This window comes from Acyrthosiphon pisum, chromosome A1 (assembly GCF_005508785.2).
Source record: "Acyrthosiphon pisum isolate AL4f chromosome A1, pea_aphid_22Mar2018_4r6ur, whole genome shotgun sequence".
Taxonomy (NCBI): domain Eukaryota; kingdom Metazoa; phylum Arthropoda; class Insecta; order Hemiptera; family Aphididae; genus Acyrthosiphon; species Acyrthosiphon pisum.
Window position 1 is genome coordinate 15,299,214 of NC_042494.1, and position 27,107 is coordinate 15,326,320.

Consider the following 27,107-nt stretch of genomic DNA (forward strand, 5'->3'; position numbering starts at 1 on the left):
AAAAGAACAATAATATTAGTAATTCAAAAATTTTACAATGTGATATTAATATTGACTACGATTACACGGCGTTTTGTATAGGCTATTTAGATACCCCACAATCGTGGAATGCAATTTATTATTTTATTTTATTTCTCGATTACTATATTTTTTAAAGGATGATAACACTTTAAGACATAATTATTAGTAAGTATAATATTATGCGTATCATGTATAGATACTTGAGCAATTTATAAATAAATAAATTGTTATTTTTATTGTAAAATAATTATTGTAGTTTTTAATAATATCATGCTGCAATATTAGCCTGCAATACGGGTGGCCCACTTGAAAATCTGCAAAACTATCAAACTCGCGTGTTTACCTGCAATACTCTCCCCCATAGTAAAAGATCCACCCAATGCCCTAAGTTGCCTTGGCAGGAATACGATTGAGAACGGTCATTATTGGCGATATCTTTTTTAGACCCTTTTGACTATTACGATTGAAAAAGCTTATAAATATAACGATAACGAATTGTTTGCAACGAATAATCAAAATATATACTTTCGTAACGGAACTTTTGATTTTGCACCAAATCATTTTTTACAAATGTATACTATGCACTGTTATCAAAATAGATATTATGTTCCACTAGTTTTCTTTTTCTTAGAAAATAAATCAAAAACAACTTACATTGACATGTGGAATTATTTAAAGGATTTGTGCCTAATAACTACGTCTAAAGTTTTAGAAATTAATTAGAAACATTTAGATTTTGAAATCGGTGCACATGAAGCTGTACGTGAAACATTTCCCGGTGTTACGATATTTGGTTGCCGTTTTCATTTAGCTCATGCTTGGTGGCGTAAAGTAAGATTTATTTACTATTTTAGATTTATTTTATATTTACTATTTTAGATTAACCGTAGGGCGTAGACTCTTGAAATTTTCACCAAATATTTATTTTAGCATGTTCAACAAATAGTACAATTTTTGAAAAATTTTAACTCTTTTTGAGCTAGTTATGGCCTTTAGAAATTTTAAGAAATATGTAATTAATTTTTAAATTATCCTCGACATTTTAATGAAAAAATATTAAAATTGGAATTTTAACAAATTATAAATTAAGGGTTGAACGTTTTTCTTTTAATAACGTGTTTCTAGATTAATGAAGACAACATTTTAAAGAATGCTTACAAAGACGAGAATAATGAATTTGGTAATTGGCTGAAAATGTTTTTCGGACTCCTATTTCTGCAACATACAGAAGTAGAAGATGGTTTTATGCAGCTTATGGCGTTATGTTCAAATTAATTATATGGTCATAGATTTGCAGATTATATTTTAAAAACATATGTTGAACCAGATTGTTTATTTCCTCCAGTTTTATGGGCAAAAGAACCATCTCAACATCCTAGGTAAATTTGTACAACAAATATTGAACATTTCAGAAAATATATTATGCATAATTTTCATTTTTAGGACTATTAATGCCGCAGAAAGTTTTCATCGGACTTTTAACAGACAGTTTTATTGCACACGTCCACCTATATACGCTGTCATACAGACTTTACTCGAAACCCAGGAAGAAACGTCTTTAAAACTCAATACCATTCAACAGGGTACTGTTCAAAAGGCATCAAAAGTAGAAGAAGAAAAAATTTCAAAAACAATACAGTCTTATATTAATTACTGTCAATAAAAATCTTCTGAAGGATTAACAAAATATTTAACACGTCTGGGAAATTTATATAGGGGAATTAAATTGTAAATTATTTTTAAATGTTTGTATTATTGGTAGGTACCTATGTGCAAAAACATGAAATTTTGCTTATGAAATTTCTAAGCTTTTGTATTATAGGTAGGTATATATGTATATTGATATGGCATTTTTAAAATTTGTAATTTGTAAATATTTTATTCAATGTTTTATTTCATTTTTATTTTGGCTTGAATATAGTTCGGCAACGTTGCACTTAATTTCGTTCTCAATAGTACTGTTTTTTTTTTTGGGTCAGCGGTTATTTCATTGTTCCATTTCGAGTGATCTCAATCGTACGCTAAAAAAGGTCGAACGTTCTCAATCGTATTACAGCCATTAATTTAACTGTTACTTTTAGGCTTTGACAGATTTCTATACCAAAAAAAACCTATGGGCGGGGGGGGGGGAGTTGAAACACCCAAAATCCCCCCTATTTTATATACCTCTTACCCTGTACGTGAGTTAGTGAGGTAACTTTCATAAATATTTTAAATTACTAAATGCAGTAAAAGTTCAAATTTTGACAAAATGTATCCAATTTAAAATTGAATAATTATTTTGAAGTTAAAAATTTATAAAATGTTGAACTTTTATATCTAAGGATTGAAAATTTAAAGCAAGATTCCACGTAAGTAGTTAATTCTGTTACCAAAAAATCTAAAAAATACATAAACACAGTTTATTTTCATACTCATTTTAAGTTCAAATTTCGACGAAATTGCATAATAAAAAACCTAGAATAACTATTTTAGTTTTTTTGTTGTGATTGTATACTATTATTCGTGGGTACTTGAAACTTCTAAAGTATACTATTATATACCTATGATTGTATCACGGTTTGTTATTGATGTATAACGCGTTATAAGTACCTAATGGATATTGTGATATGATTTATTTTGGAATTTATTACAGGTACCTATTATAGGTCAATTTTTTTTTAATACCATATAATATGTCTTATACCTAGACTGACATTCCGTCTCTGCTCAGAATCGTTTTTCTTATACAATGATATTATATCATTGAATTCAAAATTAATACCATCCATTATACAGTGACTCATTTGTAACCTACTGTACAGCTTAGCGACATCCACCACCCACCTTTTTAAAATCAAATTTATGATTATAACAATGAGTTTTTCTTACGTATTTTAGACTTAAAATAAATAACAATACATATTTATAATATGCAATAGTATACATAATTACATAATATTATGATAATATGCTATAATTTACAATGATTTTACTAGTTAACTTTTCAGCAAACAATATTGTATTTCAATAGACACAACATAGAATAATTTAAATATTTTATGTACTTGCATGTTTAGTTGTTTAATATTAAAGCAGGTACCTATACTTACTTTGCATTGACCCATTATCATTTCTTCTTTTTTTTATAACAAACTTGTCCATAGTATAGAAAAAAAATAAGTAATTAACTTAAGTTAACAGAATAGGTAACTAGTAGATTGAAATATTAAATGAATAATGTTTTTTATTTCTACAAAACTAAAAACACGTCAAAAAACTTGGCACACACATTGGTCATTCAGGGGACACATTTTGATTTTCAGGGGACACTCTCTGTAGCATCTCTGCATGTTGTTGGTCCCTTACAGTATTCAGATTCTCCAGGATGTGTATATACCTCACTCCATTGTTTATGCTGATCACGCGAATATTTAGTGTATATTCTAGTGTATAAATCCAAAAATTTAGATTTGTTGGCAATAATTTCGGCACGCAATGTTCTATTTGCAAAATAACCTGTATTCCGGTACCTGTAGTCGGAATTGTATTTAAAAAAATTACATTTGCCTAAGTCACATGTGTTATTAGAATTGGCATCTCCACCATCTTCACAAAACTTTGTAGTAGGTACTTGGGTTAAATGGTCGTACCGCGAACGTACAAAAAGCGTCATCGTCTAACTTCGTAGGTTCTGCTTCTATAGATTAACTTGTATTGGGGTTAAAATATTGTGAATGTCTCACTTTTTTGCAGCATACGGACACTGTAAAATCAATAGACTGAAATTAATTTCAATTAATTGTTCATAAAATGTTGCACATATACACTGAACAAACACTGTACAGTTATTTGTAATATTTTGCGTTTTATAGTAGTCAACACGATCAGTAAATATATATGTCAACACGAGATAATAATAATATGGACAATGGACTATAGTATAATACAATAGGATTCTAGATTTCATATAATGTATAGTAAATAAATATGTAGGTATAATCTTATGTAGTTTGGCGCATTATGTTTACTGCGTATTTTGATGATTTAAGTTCGAACATATTGCATATTTCAATCTTCAATGAGGCAATACAATATATAATATATTATGAACAACATCAGTTATGATAATGTTATACTATAATATATACGTATATTGGTTTGTGCGTTTAATTTTAGACTCGTAATAAACCATGTATAGAAACCAGGAACTTGGAGCATGCTCGTCGAGTGTACTTTTATTCCTCATAGGTACACTTGTTTGAACTGTCGATAACATAGTACCTATATACATTATAATGTATAATATAGTGTCGATATTTAGTAGACACCTATTTACAGAAATAATTAGCAAAATATGACATTTAACACATTATTAAAATGTAATTTATATTTGTATTCATTTTTAATCGATTTGCACGCAAATTATAATATTAATAATCTCTATAAACGTACTTTATATAATCCGCGGATAACGCCGTAAAAAAGAGAAGTGGAACATTAGATTGCCGCGTAGGGCATATAGGTTATCCAATACTCGCCGGGCACAGGTGCAAATGCATATATTAGCAATCGTTGATTGGGGGTGCTGAAGTCTCAGGTTTCTTTTGATTTCATTAAGAGTGATGTAACGCTACCTATTCGAACAATATTACTATCGAACGATGATGCTATTCATCGGTATAATAGGTACCTATACAATATACCTATGTATACCTATAATACTTAATTGCATGGTTGATAGATGCGCGTTGGCAACATCGAAACAATATCACAAATATTCATATTATATTATTTTTGTTATTTTTTTTTTGTTTATATAGGTAATGCAGAGAGATGGATTCTGGAATTCGTAAAAAATAAATTTAAAAAAAATCGTCATCAAGGAAACCGGAAAAGCACTAAACAAAAGGCGTGACTAACTGAAAAGGAACGCGCAATTTTTCAGCGCGTGCCACCGTTATTATTTAACAATAATTATTGTGGTTTGTAAGCCATAAAAAATGTCGATTCTATAGCAGTACGCCGTCAAATATATTCGATTAACAATTCGTTTTCAACATGAATATATTTTAATAATATATGTTATAAATAGTTTCTGTTTCGATTTTACATATTATACGGCTTCTCTAGCAAACGAAATTTTATAATACATATACAAAAGTCGTACATACATACACCTCTTTTTTTCTACAATAATGCAATTATTCAAAATCTGATTTTTGAAAGTTTTTAAGTATACTTAAAGACCAATATAGAAGATATTTTTTTGATATTTTTTACACTACTTGTGTCCTATGGAGATACTAACTTCTGTTTTTCGAATGAAAACCCCGATTTTCTACTATTATAAAATATAGCTGATCATTTTTTTGAAAATGTCGTTGCCTCAAAATCAAAAGTCAAACGTGTAATTTTTGAACCTAAATCTAACTCTGTGTACTACGGATAATAGCCAATAGGTTCATAATAAAAATGATCGAAGAAACTTGATTCGTGTGGTTAGTGTTTTTGTCATAATTGTAGTGAGAGAAATAGGGATGTGAACAGAATAACAAGAGGGTATAGTAAAAGATAATGAGAATCTATTTCACTATTTATAAAATGAATAATAAAAGTTAAGTTAGCTGCATGTCTTCGGTCATTTTCGGAGTCTAATCAAAATAGGAGTATAATCTAGAGCAGAGTAATACGTTTTTAATAAATAGATTATGAATTTTCATTGTAGCCTTTTTAGCCTTATTAGCCTAACAAATGCGCAGCATAAAGCCTTCAAAGATGTTGCCAATTTGAAATCACTTGCAACTTGCTTGATAAAACTTTAAGTGATGGGTGTTTTAATAAAGTATGAGTAAAGGTGAAACCTAAATCATAAACTGAATTATTGATGGATAAAATAGATGTGTTGTTGTTGAAATATGTAAAAATCAATAGGTTTATGATACTGGTAAATGCCATGGAATGAAACATTCACTCGATCAGAAGCCTTTGCAAAGTTGGTATAAATAACGTCTACTTAGGAACGACTATTATAAAATCATTTAATTTGTAATTTCAAAAAGCAATATTACAACTAGTATTTGAACGCCCAAGACCATTATGGTAAGATGATAAATACTAACATAATTTGCAGGATGCGTGAGATAAAATGGATAGGTTATACACTATAGTTATAAACTTTATTAATATATCCGGAGGTCAATACTGGAATAATGTAACTTAGTTTCCATACACATGGCAAGAGATACGCCTTCAGATAACTAAAGTCTAGATGGAAGGCAGTAGTCATGGATGAAAAGTTAGCGTAAAACAATATACTACAAAATATGCAGTTTCAAACAAAAAGATAAAGAATAACAATAAAAAAAAATAAAAATACTGCTCTTATAGTCAAACAATGTCAATCGTGCTGGGATAAACTATTATAAGACATCACAATTAATATTGAAATATGATGCTTAAATCACGATGTTTGAAGAAAATTTTATGCAGCGTATAATTAATTTTTCTCAGACTATCAAATTTGCAAGACTATTTAAAAAATAGAATTTCGTGCGATGCGCCCTAGTACAATAGTGATGCGACTACGCGGGACAGATTTTTATCGGACATTCGATTCCATCTGCAGGATATGGAAACAAAGAAATTCATTAAATTCGTAGCTCTTTTGGACTTATACTATACTATTACAGGTAGGTACGGAAACTGTTAGATTAGGTAACTGTTCCAAATCCTATAGCATATTCGGTTACGTGTTCGTTTTACACTCAACATTTAATCGATACCGTATCGATTTCATCAATATAATACGAAACGATTTTTATTGTCTCAGCGCGTCATCATGATATATTTTAATAATATAATAATATTTTATAACAATGATGTGCAGCTCGGCGATCAAACATAGTCACGACTTGTCGCCAACGACTGCGAACCACACACAACATTTTAATGCTCAAGATTGAAAAACCAGGATTCGGTTGCAGCGGAATCATAAATATGGTGTTATAGAGGTTTGGATCAACTGATCATAGTATTGCTGAGATGTAATGTCTTATTATCATCAGAGACAACGTTTTCGATTAAGATTGTAATGGTATTTTAAGAGCAATATAATCAACAAAATAAACAAAATTGCTTACATCAATTGCTGCACCTAATTAACTTCTAACAACGTATTGTATTTGTTCAGAAATTTCCCAACTAATTATCATGCGATAAAATGAAAACAAAAACTATTGTTTGATCTCATTAGTAATTCGAAAAACGAAAAATGCAAAATATGAAACGATAACCCCGTGGTTACTTCTGCAGCTGTTTGAAATCGAATAGGTTTTTTTTCTCGTACCATGGCACGTTCGTCGTCGAATTTATGAATATTTTTCGTCACGATTTCGGACATTTTTGCAGGTTTTTTCCACCTATAAGTTAAAATATTATGACGACGAAAATCAATAATTCTATGAAACGTGAAAATAACAATATTTTAATTATTTTGTTATTTCGAGGTTAGATATAGCATAGGTACAAGTATACAAGATTATGCGTCTTACCTAACCCTTTTAGTCCCAAGTGTATACATATTTTTTACCTTGTTGGACCGAATAAAATCAATTTTTATTGGAAAATAAATTTAATATTATTAATATACCTAATAATAATAATAATAATAATAATAATATGAATAATTTTTGAATCGTGAACTCTGCTATTGCTATATATTATTAGGTATAGTAGTCATTTCCGAAAATGACAGTAGACACTCTATAACTTTAATACAACAAAACTTTTATTTCATTAATTTTGATTTTACAAAATTATATATTTAACGAAATATTTTTTGGGAACTTACATGAGTAGGTAAATGTTAGCCATTAATATTATTATTGTCTTATTGGAGACAGAAAATGTTATAAGCCGAAAAAGAACCACCAAAATTCACCGACGTAGATAATAATACACTAAATTTTTTTTTTCTTTTTAACAAATTAAGGCATCAAATCAATATTCCCGATGAATTGTCTTTAAAACTTAAAGGAATAGACATTTTTTTGAAAAAACTACCTATTTTGTAGATATAAAGATATAGGTAATAAACAATCGAAACTCACTGAAAATGTTGATTAAAATGTATAATAGGTACATAGTATGAAGTTTTCATAAAATAAAATACCCATTTATTTCTAAAATATAATTATTTTTATTTATTATAATAATATATATTATGTAGGTACTTGAACGTGTAATATATAGATGTATAATATATTTTATATGTGATTTTTTTTTTTTTTTGGAAATAATTGATTGATTATTAAAAAAAATAAATTCTTCATATAAAATATCTCTACGATACAAATTGTTGTGTTCCTCGTGAAACTTTGTACTCTGTGTATTGTAGTATAATGGTATGCAAGTTTCTCTGTATTATGGACCACGCGGGACACGACCTTCGAACAAAACCGTCGACACCAGCTACATCAGTACAACACAACAATAAATAATTGTATTTTGGTTGTTCGCATAATATCATAATAAATTACATTGCAGTTAATGTGGGCTGTATGTATTCCCATATCAAATTATTATACAGAGCCAGCTCGTTCGTTGTTTATCGTAAACGAGCCGCGGCCGAAAAACTGGGTGAGGGTCGTCGGGAGAATTTCGGGAACTGGGTCAAGTGCTCGGCGGCCGGGCGACTGCGCGAAAGGGTTGTCCCGTAGGCCGTAGTCGGAAAATCGTCGATATTATATTTTATTCGCAGGGCTGGTGTATTGTCGTTTATCGTTTTTCACACTTAACTAGCACACGCCGATAGGGGTTGATCGTGGAGGTGGCCGGAGAGTTCTCCCATAATTATTATCTTCGATATTACTGTTACATAAATTATATAGGTACCTAATAATTTAGTACCTAAATTAGGTACTAGCTAAATCACCATATTTGGCTTGTGAATAATTATGCCCGGTATGAGAGTGGTTAAGATGTGTAAATCTGTAATAATATAATAAATAACATATTGTGACAGACGGTTTTAGATTAAATCTTATATTCCACATTAATTAAATGTTTCTTTATGTTTTTTTCTCGTGTTGTTGATTTGAAGTTTTCGAATAAAGTTTCAAATCATTAACAAAAACTGATAACGGCGGAAATACCAAGTTACAAAGCATTCATCAATCACGAATATCAACAAAAATGTTTTAAAAAAGTTTGTTCAGCGCCAATCATTGGATGTGGTTCAAACCACTTTTTAAACTTTCCTGATATCTATAAAAAACAATCTATCAAGTTGTTTCTGAGTCAATACATGACAATCACACATAAATTGTCCATTTATATATACTTCATTCGACTGTTCACGATGAAAGATTTAAATTTTTACTTACCTACGTCTATTACTATTAAGTTTTTCTAGTTAAATTTTCTTTTTTATATTTATATCAATCCGGAAAAAAATCGAATGCGGACGAACTTCAGTATGGACGTATTGGTCATAGCTTTAGGCACAGATAGTTAAATAGTTATCTAGATCAGCGGGTCTTAACCTTTTGTAGATCACGGACCCCTGATAAAAGATTTCTAGAAATCACGGACCCCCCTTGACGGACAAATTTTTTTCGAAGACCTTTTTTTTACAAAACATCTCATGTTATCATAACCAAAATTATAATAATTATTTTATATAACAAATAACATAAGCAGACTTAACAATACATACACATTTATAATTATTTTATTACAATTAATTTTTTATAAAAATGTAATATAAAACCATAATTGAGTACGATTGATCAACTGCACTATTGGTGGCAGTAAATATAAGACTGCCGAAACTACAGTTCTGTACACATTTACATTTCGTATGAACAAGAAAACTGATTATACTTAGTAAATTTTAATAATAGAATTATTTGGTGTAGAAAAAAAAAAATAATCCAACAATATTGTAATAATGCATTCATGTCAATTATTGACGCATGTTATGTGTTAAGGCTGCCGCGGACCCCCGACATGAGTATCGCGGACCCCCAGTGGGCCGAGGACCACAGGTTAAGAACCACTGATCTAGATAATATGACAAATATTTTGCAATACAATCATTGAATCATCTAGATGAGAGAATATGAAATAATAATATTATTTAGCGATCCTAAATTTTGAATCTAGATTTTATATGATTGTTAATTTAGTTAAGTAAGGTGTATAAAGTTCCGAAAATCAAACCGTCGGTTTTCTTAACAGTTGTGTGTAGTCGAATTACTCGAATTCTACAAAAAAAAAAAAATTCATGAGGTATTGTTATTTTTCAGAGCTTTTTTGATAATTTTTACTTTTTAGAGCATTTTAATCTAGGCCATAATAGAATTACATTTTTATGTTATATTACGGAAATTATATATGGATTCTGTGCGCCAGAGTTAACTGAAAGTTGTCTATTATTCCCAGATATTACTGTTTAATTCAAAACAACCCCTTTAATGAAACTGTACAGACATTTGTTCTGAATCTTAAAATGTCAAAAGTGCTATTTACACATCAATGCGGTAAAGAAAAATTAAGTTTACAAATTGTTGAATCACAGTTGGGTATATAGTACCTATTAGATACACTAAACATGCGTAAATCTGAATTATCTACAATTTGTCGTGGGTCGTCGCAATGCCCCCTTGGACCACGACACGTTATTTTGGTGTTATAACAGCACATATCATTCGTGCTTCATGTGGTGACTTGTTATCATCATTTACAATTTTCATATTAATTGTCAATCATAATATTATCAAATATTATGTATTATGAAAAACTTGAAATATTTCAACTTCTGCACGTGGCGGTTTCACGCTTGGTACGCGGTGAGTATCGTTGGATGTTACAATTTGATACAAACGGTATAAAAAGTATGGTTGGACCCAGTGGGGCAACTAGAAAAAAAATCAGGGGGGGTGGTGGGTTACAACCACTGGTTGGACCAATCAAAATGCGCGGAGGAGGTGCGCAGCCGGATTAATCGTTGTTGGCTACTCTGTATACACGGGGAATCTATAATTGTCGGACTAGTGGCGGCCGCCAACACGGTCGTCAAAATATTATATTATTATTATTACAATACGACTTCGTGTAGACACCTATTGTATAATTTGTATATAGACAACGGACACGCAAAACGATCGTTATTGTAATAAAGATCCGCACCTGAAAAGCGCCGTCGACCTTGGAGCTGTCTAAAACTGTGCTGAACGCGATTCTATTCCTGGCGGTTTTTTATTTCGTCTCTATTCATTTTTATTTTTTTCTCGCCCGTCATCTGGCTCGCACAGTGGCGCGTGCACAATATATAATAATATGAATTATTATTATTGTTGTTCGGCCGCCGATTTTCACATCGACCGCCGCAGTTTTTTTTTCTGTTTTAATTTTTCATCTCAACTATAACTCGACTGTTGCGCACTTGGGCGATTCACTCGTTGCTCGTTATAATTATGAGTTCTTCGACGTAGCTAGTTTCGCATCGCGTATACGCGATATTTCGCCAAGTCTGGCCGGAGTGCGATTACGCGTTTTTATGCCTAACCTAAACATTATACCTAGGTATAGGCATAATACACTATCGAACGATTGAACCAGAGATTCTTCAACATTTTTCGACATTTGACATCTTATAATCTTTTATCGTCGCGATCAATTAATAATAAATTGTAACACTATTTTTTAAAGAATTTTTATAATATGATAAAAAAATGATTATTAGGTACAATATTAATTGTATTTATTATTTTCAGCGATTGTGCTTTACAAGTCAGCGATAAAATATCAGCAGCTACGTCATAAAAATAAAGTCTTGTAAACACTAACCTTGTACCCGTTAACTATTAATGATAAATGTAAATAAATATAACATAATACGAAAAAAATTATAAATATTAATAAATTATTAAAGTTTTTGTAAAACACCACCACCCTTGAATCACTTCTGAGCCCGTATTAATGTCATCTCTGCGTATCAATAAATAAAATATAAATGCTCGAAATGGTGCAATATAATAAGTATTGCGCGTTTCATCTTCTTATTTTCACCCGAATCGAGGGACGCCCAAAACACACATAACAATAATTATATGTTGTATTTGACCTATATTTAAAAACTACGCGTAATCAGTGAATGTGCGTATGTGGTTAATTTTTTCACGTCAAGTATTCACATCATTCTATACAGGAGGACTTTTCTAACAAAAAAGACTCTTGTCTCCAAAGGAATTAGCATTTTTGAAATAAAGTTTTTTATATTAAGTATTTGAACTTTGAAGTTATCAAGAAGACTTTTAATTTCATATTATTTCGAAGAAGAATATATTTCTGAACATTTTTAATGAGTCGTTAATTAGTATCAAGTATTTTCTAAGTTAAGATGAGCGGAGTGGAGAGACATAGCGGAGTTAAACTTTAAATACTTAAGTAATGATACTACGTATAATAAATTAACTACTCGATAGAATTTCAATTATAACCTCTTGAAATCCTCAAAAACATTATGTATTATCTGCTTTGGAATATAAAATTCAAAATGTCTGGTATCCTTCAAAAAAATAAAAACTTAAAATCGATGTCTGTAAAAAAAATAGAAAAATAGAATTTTTTTTCAAAAATGTTTCGTGATGACTTATTAAAATAATATAATGTAAAATCGAAATATTTACAAAAACTTTTTACTTTTCAAGGCAATGAGCGTTTACGGTTAAAAAAATCACCTAGTTTAATGATTTATGTCGTATAATAATTGTTGAACTATCGCGGCATTATATTACGGTTCAAAATCACAACGAATATTATTCGGCGGCGGTGTACGCAGATTCTCCTACCGCGATCGACTATGTACCTATATAATAATATTGTAATTCCGTTACCGTGCGATTGACGAACGATTGGTTATTTCAAAGGCCGATATATTATTATAATTTTAACTCGCACGGTAAATGCCGTTTTTTCTTTCAATTTCTCAGTTCTTGCTATAATTGACCGCTGCTGTTAGTTGTGTAGGTAAAGCTGTTATGTGCTGCGCAGGTTTGGCCAAGGCATTTTTTTCCGGATCAAAGAACTTTGCACTGATGTGATGATAATAATAAAAATATAACCGTACCTATGCGTATAGTGCGCCTTCCGGTTCAGCGACTTTTTGCAATAATTTTAATCGCGCTGACCTACCACGACCATCCGTTTCAAACGTGGATGCTAATGAGATTAACTTACTATACATTAGAGCGGCTGACAATGTTTTTGATTTACGTTTATTTCGCGACTCAATATCATAAAAGTCCATATATCGTGTACAACGATGATGACAACGACGAAGATGATGATGATAATGATAATAATAATAATAGTTAGAGAAATATTATACAAGTACCCATTACTAATGTATAGTATTATGTTTACACGATTTTTCTAGGTACACATATAATTTTATATTAATCACCTATAATTACATAATTATTATAATATTATATTTTTTACAGCGCGCCGGTCACTATATTATAATAGAGGACCATATAGTACGATTATATGATAATTAGTCCGTCATAGTTTATTATTAGTATGTGTACACGTCGATATAACCATTATACCTATATCTAGGGGACGGATAGGGGAGGTTCAGTATCCCAATAGACGATTTTAGCTCCACTTGTAATATTCACTCCGAGTCTTTTGAAAAAAACAACTTTGTCGCGCGTTTGACGCTTTTGATAATTAATAATTTCATAAATTATGTATATTGTATTCAATACATTTTAATACTTCGGATGTTTATGTGCATTATTGGTTATTCTAATTTTCACCGAAATAATCTTATGGTGACGCATGAAAATCTAGAATTTGACTGGTCTATTTCATAATATACGAAGATACCTTAAACATATTTAACATACACAACGAAAATCATATCACAAAACAGGTTCAGTAATAATCTTGCTATAAATATAGGAATAAAAAATATAATGAGATCAATGATACGTTATCATTGGTAATGATATAGTTTTAAAAGTAATTCGCCACTAAGTCAAAATACATTAAAATAATTAGTAAAATATAAAATGTGCAGGTTACTGTAAGATGCAAATTATAATGTACTAGTACATATTGTTTTGTATTTACATTTGATTTTGGACATTTAAATGACGAACGAGGGGATTTTCGACTCGATTTTGACTTATTTCGAACTTATATGTTTTAGGACTCTATAGTCCCTGTAACTACAAGTCTTAGTTAGAAGTTACGCCCACGAATATAACATAGTATTTTACAGTCAACTATGGAGAAATACGCTGTGAAATAAACAGTAAACACGTACCTACATTATAATAATATGTAACATAAAAAATAAATTATATGTACTTTAAAATTTAAATTGTTATTGTCGGTGAAGTTTTTTGGTACGATCAATACGGTACGAGTCTGCCATTACGCCGAAAATTTTAATGAAACAATAATTTTAAGATTTACTATCAAATAATGTCGTGTAAGAGTATGAATATCCAACGTCTAGAAGATACATATGTAAATATTATCTATTAAATTTGTCACCATCACGCGACAACACTTTAGTACCTATATAATAGCTTTCCCCACCGTATCAATTGATATGATTTGATTTGAAAACAAACATAATTATTGTTTATCCTCGAACGTTTTATTATGATGTAGCGCCCTATATTATATTTTTTTCTGAGTATCCAAACGACCTTACAATTTTGTTTCCGCATGACTCAGTCATAATTGCGTGAGTGCCTTACTGCCTTAATATAATGGTATTAGGAAAATTACGTTCTATTAAAAGTAAAATCACGATGTCCACTGCGAGTTGTATTATAAAAAATTAAAAATAGAACATTAAATACATTAAATTTTTTTCCAAAGGTGAGTAATCCATCGATAGATTGAAATAAAATAAAAATATTGTACCAGCTTAGTAATGGTTAACGTTCCTTTTTATATTGGAAAAACGATCGAAAGAAACACATTAGAGAAGTGAGTATCGACTGATTGCAACTAAATACTATAATCATCGACTAACTATATGCATATAGTTTTAGTGGATTCAATTTATATTATAGTACGATTTAATAATTGGTTATTAAATAATAAAAAATAAAGCAATAATCTGTCAACCAATAATTATGATCAAAAATGTGTATAGTTTTAATTTTACTAACAAATAAAATATTACGAATAATATGTTGACAGTATAGTCAATACTTAAACAGATATACAGATCAAGTTCTCGTGAATTTACTTTCATTACAAATCAATTTATTGTATATATAATTATTATTAATTATATACACTGCACACATTCATCTGTTATTGTAATTGTTATTATTGCTTAGTTTATTAAAAAAGGTTTTGGAACTCAATAAGCAGCTGTAACATCAAACGAAATGCATAATTAATTTAAAAATGCATTTTAGACTTCGCTCAACAAAATAAATTAAATTAATAAATAATTTTTCAGTACAATTATTACTTTTTTATGCACTTAAGTAACCTATTTAGTATTTAACCTTATACAAATGCAATTATTAATTACTATCATTAAACCGTACGATTGCGTATGCTAGTAATCGTTAGACAATCTAATTTGACTGTTTGCAATAAAATCGCAGTATTGTAATTATTGCTCATATCAATTTATTGTGTATAATATTTTATTGTACGAATGATATCTGTGTTATAGGTTACAGTATTGTAATCGATTAACAATAATAATAGGTATAATAGTATTATGGTATAGTGCAATACCTATATACCTATATACCATATAAGTTGATCTTGTCCCACATATTTATTTAATTAATTAAATATTAAAATGAATTAAAATTAACTGTAATTCTGTACGAAAAATAAAATTACCACGTCTTACCGATATTTGAGATACCACGATCAAACATTTGCAGATATTATTGTTAACTAGTTACTCATAATTTGTTGTTGGAGTTATAAATTGGACATTTTTATGGGGGAGTAAAGTACACACTAATATTTTTTTAGTTTGATATTTCTCGATACTTAATCCCTTAACCCTAAAAACTTATGTTAATATAACAATACACTTGCATAATATGTTATTAATATGACTATTGTAAGTCATAAATAGGGCTTGGTACTTTAGCACGTCTTAATGCAGTGGATATTGTAGAATATACTAGTTAAGATATAAATATTTGTTTTATAAAATGGTGAAATTTAATATAAAGTTTGACCTTACGTATTTTGTTAGATTTTTCAATAAAGGGGAAAATTCGACAAATTTAAGTATTTTTTAACAACTATTAATATTATATTAGTGAATATGTCCATAAACACCGTTTTACCTATAACTTAATTACTTAAAGCTTTTTTAGATAATTTCAATTGCGTATTTTGAAAAATGTATTTTGCATTTTTTAATTAAAACAAGATAATTCACAAAAATATAAAAATACGTTAATTTGATGAATTATATATATAAACATGCATTATAAGTCTCTACACCATTTGAGTTTACAAATATTTAGTGTGTTTCACGTTCACCAACCAAACACTAATAATTAATAAAAAATTAATCTATAAAAATAAAAAGTCTTTCAATTTATATATTATAAAATTATCTGTCTTAAATTTTTGTTCAATCATATAGGTATTTTCATAATAATAGGATAGATAACTGCATAAGAAAATTTGTTGAAAGAATCATAATATAATATAATGTAGTGATTATGAAGTTGCATTCATCAATTAATTGTATAATATTATAAAATGCTGTGTATTACAAAAATAATAAAACAAAGGAAGATTCCTTTTTATCCGATTCGTAATAACTATAATCGCTAATCATTTGGTTACCTAGTTTGTGATAAATTTTTAAAGCGTGCACGTGATTTTGAACTATTGATAAAGTTTAGTGATTTAAAATTTATCGAAATTAATTTATTTGCACATTTTCATACTCAACAAAGACCGTGTTATCTATCCTTTAGAAGAAAAAAAGTTAAATTAACCTAACCTTCCTAACCTCAAGATAACGTTCCACTTGTATTTACTCAAATACTTGATATTTTACTAAAGTAAAATATGCACGTGCCAATTTGTATACAGTACCTATTATTATAGATGTATACTAAAATTTATCAATACTTTCGAGTTTAATAAATTTATCAATTTTACACCTCACTTTAAATAACCCGAGGAGTAATAAATTGTGCGAATTAATTAACTTCAAGGTTGACTGTATATTATTATTATTATTATTATTATTATATGACTATGATATATTATGTATATAATCCACGATATCAGTTAAAATCGTGAAGGCAATATTGCTAAAATATAGTATTGTATCATTGTAAATGGTTAGTTAATGAAATGTTACACTTATGGCTTAATATTTTCCTACATTCAGTTTTTAACTGAAATAATAAATTATAGGTGACCAATTAAAAAACATACCAATCTTTGGATGGATTAAATATTTTTAAAACAGCAAACGATAATATTAGAAACCGACGCACGAAGTAAATATAATTTGTTGATAACTATTCACCCCTACTTGTACTCACAATTTTTCATGTTATAATAAGTTATAGTATTTCATCGTTTTAGAATTTGTCGTTCAAATGAACATTTTTAGGGTTATTGGATTTAGATTGGTACCTATTATATTTTTGTATACAAATGTTACCTATTGATTGTTTATAAGCTATAATATATAATATATAATATATAAGCTATACTACGTACTACGAAAATCATATTTTTCGTAATATGAGCTTTAACTTCATATATATTTTTTATTAAATAAAATAACTAAACATTTTTTATATAAAAAGAAAATAATATTGGACATATCTAATTACTTTTTTATATTAAATTTTATTTAGTGAGAAACTAGGAAGCTATTAGCATATTAAGAAGTTAATTTGGGCGAGGGGTCTGATAATAATATTTAGGTTATAATATTGTCTAGTATTTAGCTCACATGTATGGTAAGTAACATTTTTAGTCAAAAAAAGTTATAAGCATTGAAATATTGAATGCAAATTCATATATTATATTGTTTCATATTATATAATACACGCATACTGAAAGTGCATAGGTGCATGTTTAATATTAAATTAATCATAGTTATATACACTGGACAAAATATACAATAGCAACCCTTGTTATTTGTAATAACACTAGATAAATATACTTATTATATTGCCTGAAAATTCGGTGAAATTTGATAGTAAGTTTACTACTGAATATAGAGATTAGGTATCTAACCTATCTTATAATTATTATACTGACTATAAAATATACTCTACACTCAATAGGTGTATACCAGAAAAAATATTGGTCTATTTTTTTGGAAAGATAACGTGTTAATATTAAATAATAACAGTAATAAAAAAAAAAAAAAAAAACATTGTTTTAACAATAATGCATATAAAACACAAATTGTTTAAAAATTGTATTTTTATGGGAGTACCTACTCCTCTATATCAGATCACCATTAATGCACTCCTGTATCCAATCATAGCGTTTCAATAATTATTTGCTGTTGTTAGTTATGATTTTAGTTTGAATGGATTGAATAGGCCAGTTTCTTTTGAGTCTCCTATTTGGTTACCAGATATTATGTTTTTGGAGGATATTGTTGAAATTATAATGGATTTCTGTTCGTGGTAAATTGGGCACAGCATTTATTGTAGTGGAGTTAGGCAAGTTTGTTGATTGTTTGAATATTCAAGTCTTATGTATGGATTCATACTTAGTGAAATGCCATGCATTGCAGCAGTCAGACGGTCTGACCGACTGATTGGAATGCTTCAATTGTGCTGGCGTTCAAATAAATCTATACAAACTATCAATTAAGCACGACACAGCTAGAGAGCATTTATTTTAATTACACAACGAACGGCAATAGAATTTGTTTATTTCAAAATAGCCATTATGTAGACAACTCGAGATAATAATATGAAAGGTTTGTGTAAACAATTATTCATATTATTAAAAATTACGTTAACAGTAATATTATTGAATAATATTATGAAACGAACGCGCATATCAACGGATATTTTAAATACATTTTAGATATGATTTTACAATGTTTATTTTTTTGTTAACTCGTCTAAAAAGTTATGATACATCCAATATTACTATGATTCATCGGTAATTTTAAATTTAAATCGATTGTATTAAGACGAAGGAAAACAATAACACGGTAATCTTTAATAGGTAATATAATTGTTTGTTACTTAATGTAGATACCTACTATTAGTACTTACTACCTAGTACCTACCACAAATAATTATCGTGTCTAAATTTTTTTTTTGACAAAGTATGATACGAAAAGGTTGATCCTATAATACTTCAACAAGTATATTTATGACTACAATATCAACATACCGGAATAATTGTTTCGGCGAGAATTATAATAATATACAATATAATATAATATACATATATGTAATATATAGGAGGTATATTTAATCTGCATGATGATAAAAATAAAACACAAATAATCGTTCAGATCCTTAAACAGAGGATAGGAAAAAATGTCTATGGGTATGATAATTTAGTTACGAGTGAAAGATACTGAAATATATTGTGTCAAATTTGGAGAGAATTTCAATTACACTCCGAAACTACTTTAAATTCTTCACACTATGTCTGTGGCTTTCTTGTTTTTTTTTACTTCAAACAAACATTAAATCCAACAAATATTTCTTTAACACAGTAATATTAAGAGACATAATGATCCAAAAATGTATGCAGGTAATAAAATTCCGTTCAATTTTTCAATGTAGGTAACAATATATTATCTAAGTTGAAATTCACTCATATTGTTATATCTATGCACTCGTTTCACTGCAGTTGTAAGTCTTGCCTTAAAAAAAAATATATTCCTAAATGTCTGAATTAAAATTCGTGTAAGCAAAACGTAAAGACGTTAAAATAATAACGAGACGTTGCAGAAATTACTACCTAATTCGTTTGGTTTATTATGTATACAGTTTACAATCGTTGTAATAATCGTTATTTATTGAAATCGTAATACGATTAGTTTTTATTATTTATGAGGTCATATATAATTTAATATTATCAAATTATAAATACGCGATTAGCTCCAATTTTACTTTCATCCAAATATGAACTAAAAAAAGCTCTCATTCCGTCTACATAATATACAAGGTGCTTCGCCAAGCATGCTTCATTTATTAATTTATTGATATTCTGATAGTTGGAACGAATAAGTATTCCTATTTAAACATGCCATTTTCAAATACTTTATGTTGTTTAAAGCTTATTCTATGTCGACATAAATTAATCTTCTTCAAAGTTAAAATGAAAACTAACGTTTTTCACGGTAAATTATTAGGTAGATTATTTTTAAAATATAGTTGATGTACCTAAATCAAAATTCGAATTATTAATATATATAATAAATAGAATAAATATACTCAAGTTTTAAAATATTTGCAAAAAACTAATAATTATTGCATGAGCAATGAGCATCATCTTCTAGACTAAGATGTAGTCTAAATATTACATCTACATTTTATTTGACGTAATCCATATCATCCTTGTAATATCATACTTATTCCTTAATAGATAATATGAGTTTAATAACTTGGAAACAATAGTACTCAGTTTTCATTTAGACACATCAACATTTAGAAAAAAAACCATTGTTTAACAATTTAGAGAAAAAAGGGTTAGTCCTCATTTGATAAAAAGAAGTTTGTATGGCCTCAAGTCAGTGTCGTATTTGGTTTAGTTTTATGGTGGAGGGGAAAAGGGGAGACGCTTAAATTAATATACACAAGTTTATATTCTACCCTATTGATTTTTCCATGAAGTGTTTTTATTTTTATTTCTGTGTCCAATGACACTTTTCTAGCAGAAATAATGCTAAATATTCAATTTTAAAGGAGATTTTTGGTAGCAGATTTAATTCTGCTTCTACTTTTTAAAATAATCAGGAAATATTATTATATTATTAAAATGAATAAAATAAAATATTATATTAACTAAAAAATAATATAATAAGCATGAAAAAAATAATATCATTATAACTATATAATAAAGTCAATATTTCTTTTTGTCATATTTGAAAACTTGTTATTAATTTATTCAGTATCAATATTCATATTTCTATGAACATGCAATAAAGCCAATGCACTTAATCTTTCTTGTCCTATTCTAGATCTTAGCCATATTTTTAATGTACATTAATTAAGTAAAGTAATCTTCAAGATAGGTATAAGCTGCAGATGATACTATTTTAGTGGTACCTATTCTATTATTCCAACTACCATAATACCATACATAAAAATATTTTTAGCAAGGAGAATTCAAGGCTTGGAATAATAGGCTAGTTTTAATTATATTTTAGGAATCTAAATATGATTGGTACAAGCGTTTAATATTAATAAGCATTAGGTACCTCGCTATAACTCCCGTAAACGGCGGAGACTTTGGGTGCACGGGTCTTACGCAGCCCTTATACGATCAATATTATTGATATCAATTGAACACCCGTCAATTGATAAAAGACATATTTGGTTCAAGCGTTTGTAAAAAAATAAAATGTCAATATACTCCAAAAATGATTCGGAAATTGGAAGGTGGCTACTAAACACTTTTTCGGTTTACCTTATTTAGTGAAATAATTTCAATAGCTCCTACTAATGATATGAGTATGGATTTTCCAGACTATATATTAAAAAATCATATTGATTCTGATGCTGATTTTAGGCCAGAATAGTGAACCAAACAATAGCCCAAGAACAACGAACGGAGCTGTTGGTAATTCTAGTCAATACTGATTTAAAAATAAATTAATTTAAATGTTACGCTATAACATATTAGGTATATGAACGATATAAAAATATTTCGTTTTGCCCCGATATCATAGTATCTATATTACGCCAATAAGTAAATACCAATTAACAAAAATAAAACTTCAAGTCATGGGGTTTGATCGCTACTGCCGCCCCCATCAAATACGCCTCAAGTGGTGTGTCAAAGTCAAAATCTATGTATCCGAAAATATAATCGCGTTTAAAACTATTGAGGTTTATTTTCGTAAACCATTAGAGACCATTATGAGAATACTACAAGAACTATACAGAAATCGGAATGTAAATAAATGAGCAAAATGGGCGAGCCTTACTGGTGCACCACTCTGTACATATTATGATTCTGGACGAAACACGATCGCTGCCAAGAGCCTAAAGACGCAAGTACGATATAGTTTCGGTTTCAACTACACACAGCCTATCTCGATCGCTGCGTGCTTAATCGTCGTTAATTCCGTCGAATTTTCATATCTTGCGTTTCGAAAATTAGTCACGATCGAATCGGTTTTTTCACCCCTTGGAAATATTATCTCATGTTTTTGTTTCGGCGCAATCTGCGGCCCGTTCGTTAGCACAATATTCAACGGTCCGGTACGCGAGTCACGAACAGGTCAACGTCGTGAAACGTATATTATATTATTATATTAGTATTATTGTTATGTTACATCGAGCTGGATATACGTACTTCACTCCTTTGCCAGTTATCGCTGCACTGTGCCGTAAAAGGCCATAAAGATTAATAACGTATCATAAACACACTGTACAAGTGTACAACACTTATACCTATACGATATACGTGTACGCGTAACGAACAGAAACAACTATAAACCGATTATTCGACGCACGTTTACAAACGTACGGTCATATAATATAATATATTATTATGTAAAATATTCTAATATTCTGTGATGTATATATGCGCGGACTCTCTCGACCCGGAAACCGTATAGTTATCGATATTTCCGCGGTGTAATATTGTTTTATCTTATCGAACATTCGGACACGTATAATCGGCTCGAGCCGATAATAAATTATAATATAAAAGAAAAAAAACGAATGTTGTTTGAACAACTACCGAAATCCAAAAATCCGAACCCTTTGCTATCATATTGTTGTACTGTACCGCGAGCGCTCCAAAAACGTAAATTGGATTTGCCGGTCTTTTGCGATTTTAAATTACTATTATGTGAACGTAGATGTAACAGTGTGATCGTTCCATAAACAAATGATTATTCAGAAATATTATTTTTTGAAATTGAACAGTTTCGAGCAATCAAGCATGTACATTTTCAGTACCTATACCTACAGAACTTGTACGAATTTTCTGAACCTGAAAATATATTATCTAATAATAGAATGTAACACGCAAAATATGTTGTATTGAAAAATGTATAATTTTTTTTGTAAGACATTTCTTACCAACATCACTATTTTGAGTGATATCATAATAGTTGAGATGACACAATATTATTAAGTTTGTAATTATAATAAACTTTTATAATTAACTATAATATGTAAATACATGTTAGATACCTATATGTATAATATGTATACACAGTGTGAATCTTTTAAACACTTCTCACTATCTGAAAAAGTGTTAAAGTTATCGACATTTTTTTTACATAATTTAATGATTTAATTTTCGTGGTAACGAGCCAATCTGTAGTACATATTATAGACACGCAAAAGCCGTAGGTATAATTAATGATTTTAATTCGTATTATAGTAAGTATATGACCGTTGAACTTACAAGTCTTATCCAAGACAGTTGAATAGACTTACAATAATTTTTACTGGTGATAATAATTACAGTTAACTCGAAATCGAGTACCGAGAGTACTCTATACATTATATTATTATATCTTCAGATTTTAATATTTTGTTAATTTATTTAAAAAAAGCTTGTTGGAAAATTAAAATTTTTTTGACACTTTTACGCGCGTTATAGAATCTGCGTAATAATATTGATTTTTATTCAACCGTATCTAAATTAATTTTCAAACCGACATTTGACCAGAACTCGACTGATTTATAGGTTGTAAAACGAAAAAACGGCCGCAAAAGACGGCGCCTAAATGTGTCTCGCACGGGGCTCTGACCTACGATACGAGGCCAACGATTGCTTATAGTGAGGTCATCGTTTTTATCATCGTCAGCCAACTTCTGCTATCCGCGACATATGCGAATAGCGAGGTCATTATTGATAACGAATGATATAATATATCGTTTTAACATTTACGAGTAAATAATTATAATATGTATCTATCTAGTAAATTTTATAAATACACATAATATACGACTCGACTGTTATGAATAATTATTATGTACAGTAAATATTATGCATACTAATATAACGTTATAATTTTCGATCAGCTGATAATTTAGTAAACAAATAATTTTTTTTGGCAAAAACACGTGTCCATAATTTTTAGTTGGCGACCGGCCACGATAATGACTTTAAATAACTTCTTTAAGCGAAAACATTTGGCATTATATTTATAATTAAATTGTACAGGCGATACACTGAAGACAAACAACATTGTTTTTTGAAATATTATAATATTATAGTATTACGATTGATCAAAACATAAGTACATCATTATTTGTTATTATTATAAATATATTTAATTATTTAGCTTATGACTACTAGTCAACAACTTATATACACTATCGATCATAAGTGCGTAGTGTAGTACGTTCGTATTGTTTTGTGTCTGATAAACAATATACATTTGTATTAAAAAAAAACAACAACTTCATAACATTATAAATTTTTACGCCGTTTTATTAAATATAGGTAGATATAATATTTATTTTTCCAAATAATAAGTGACGATAATTAATTGGTGAGAATGTGAGGTACTAGAAAATTCAAAATTGGACACGAAAAATTGGCCAACCACAAACAATAGTATAATATTATCATGGTCATTTGGGCCGGTTGCTTTAATTTTGTTTTTATTGAATAAATATGAAACATGATTGTGTAAAAATGCGTTCTGTTCGGGTGGGTACGTACAACCTTTTTACCGCCTAATACATTCACTTGCCTAATGAAAGTTTAAAAGTAAGTCCTGGACGTGTAGAACATTTGGGTATAGCTTCACAGTATGACATAGAATTAATTATTAAAAAAAAGAATTATTTTTTTAAAAATTTAGGATGTAAAATTGTTAAAAAATATTAACTATTGTTAGTTAGTTTTTTAATCTTACCCTTGACGGCCCCGGTTCTGTTCAAATGAAAAGAAAAAAAGCAGGTAAGTGGATGTCGCTCTGCTGTACAGTAGGTTACAAGTGGGTCATTGTATAATGGGTAGTATTATAGACTTGAATTCAATGATAAAATATCATTGTATAAGAAAAACGATTCTGAGCGGAGACGATTTGTCAGTCTGGATATTTTATATTGTTATTATTTATTTTATTATGTAAGTAGAATTAATATTATAATATTATAATTTTTTATTCGTTTCTATGGTGATAAACAAAGCGTTAGAAATTAAAATCCCATTTTTAGCGTTTTTTCGTAATTTTTCGGTGGTTTTTCCCGTGGCGTTAAATAACTATTGAGAAAATCGGAAAATGACATCTTTAAAGTACCATCTTGATCCAATTTGTTAAAAGATAAGGTACTATATGTTGAAATCGAAGCAGTCCTTCCGGTAGAAATTTTGTGTACATGATATATAAAACAAAAAAATAAACACCATATTGTAAAACCAATAGCTTTCTCGCTCCGCTCAGAATCTAAAACGAATAGTGTAAAACTTGGGGTTTCGGTACATCGCAATAACGGTAGTTGTTTGTTATCGCCACGCCGCCGGGGGACCGTCCGTTGTACTCGAATATTATTTTTATGTAAGAACCGTTACGAAACATTCAAATAAAATAAAATAATAACAGTATAATATTGTTTACAATACATTATAGCCAATAGTTAATATTTCAAAATTATACGAAAATAAACACAAACAAATAAGACAAGATCCCGAAGATCCTAAAAATATGTTACACATTTTAATTGATTTAACGGTATGTTTTTGTTGAAAAAAGTGAATGCCAGTATTAAATATTGCGGTAAATTAAAATAGTTTAATCATTTAAATTAATGTTTGGATAACAATATTTTTAAGTACGAGTAAGTAAATACAGTTGGATATAATATAATAGCAAAATAGGGTCCTACGCACATGAAATTAGGCATACAATATATAGCAAAACAACAGACAGTATACTATAACGTCATGATTATAATATAATAAAATATAATGTTATCAAAATAAATTATGAAATGTATTCAACCTTTTTCCATAAATAAATCACATATTTGGTACTGGACTTACCTATACATGTGGGATATCAAGAATCAAGTTACAGTGAAGTATCGACCGGGATTCAGGAATATCGAATTATTGGATTAAATTGGACCTCTAAACACTGACGCGTAAGGTCACCCGGTGGCGGGGTGATAGTAAACAGTATACCATAATACAGTCAAACATGATTGTTAAAAAAATGTATTCAACCGAACATATTTATTATTTGCCTATATTTCACTCGAGAGCATTACAAATTTCACAAATTAATTCAAACACCAACCTCTGTACAATAGGATATATTATAGAAGTAATCCATAATACAGTTATTGCAAATATTACACAAAACTGTTTATCTATTATTTCCACGCGTTCGCAGATAATTATTATTGTTGAGCTGTAATATTATCAAAACTCTATTAATAAAAATTATTTTTAAAAAAATCGTATAAAACGTGAAGGTTATACGAATCCAAATATGCACATATAGTTCTCTTTTCTGAATATTATAGATAAAATATATTTCTACTATCAACATATAAAATATAAATAAACGGAGCATCGCGTTGTATATATACGTGAGATTGTACTTGAATATTTTCCGTTGTTATAGGGTCAGGGTTTTTGTAACTTTTTTTTTATGGAAGACAATTTATATACAGGGTGATTGTTGAAAATTATTACGAAAATTATTCAGATACAGATTTTTGGAGTTTTTAAATAATATACCTAAAGAGCATAATATCCCAAAATTGTTGAGATTTTTTGTAGTACTTCAGGAGGGTTGTGTGGTGATACAAACTTCTGTTTTACAATTTTTTTTCTCAAAAATGGGAGAACCCCATTTGTTACTGTAAATTATATAGTGGATAATTTTTTTAAAAACTTTGATGTACCTATAGTTCAAAATGCAA

At 29.0% G+C, this 27,107-nt stretch overlaps 1 protein-coding gene across 5 annotated transcripts in view; it reads right to left on the reverse strand.

The window, feature by feature from the left end:
- Positions 1-3,227: 3,227 nt before the first annotated feature.
- LOC100574058 overlaps positions 3,228-27,107 on the reverse strand; it is a 31,808-nt gene continuing 7,928 nt past the window's right edge. For 4 of the 5 annotated variants that reach the window (XR_003838945.1, XM_016801739.2, XM_029486723.1 and 1 more), the window contains one exon: positions 3,228-3,766. Coding sequence is in view for 4 of the 5 variants with exons in the window: in XM_016801739.2 (XP_016657228.1) it covers positions 3,323-3,676 (354 nt within the window). In the remaining variant the exon portion in view is untranslated. Of the gene's footprint in view, positions 3,767-22,560; positions 22,749-27,107 lie in introns of those variants that run through there. The other variant, XM_003242193.4, reaches the window with a different exon arrangement.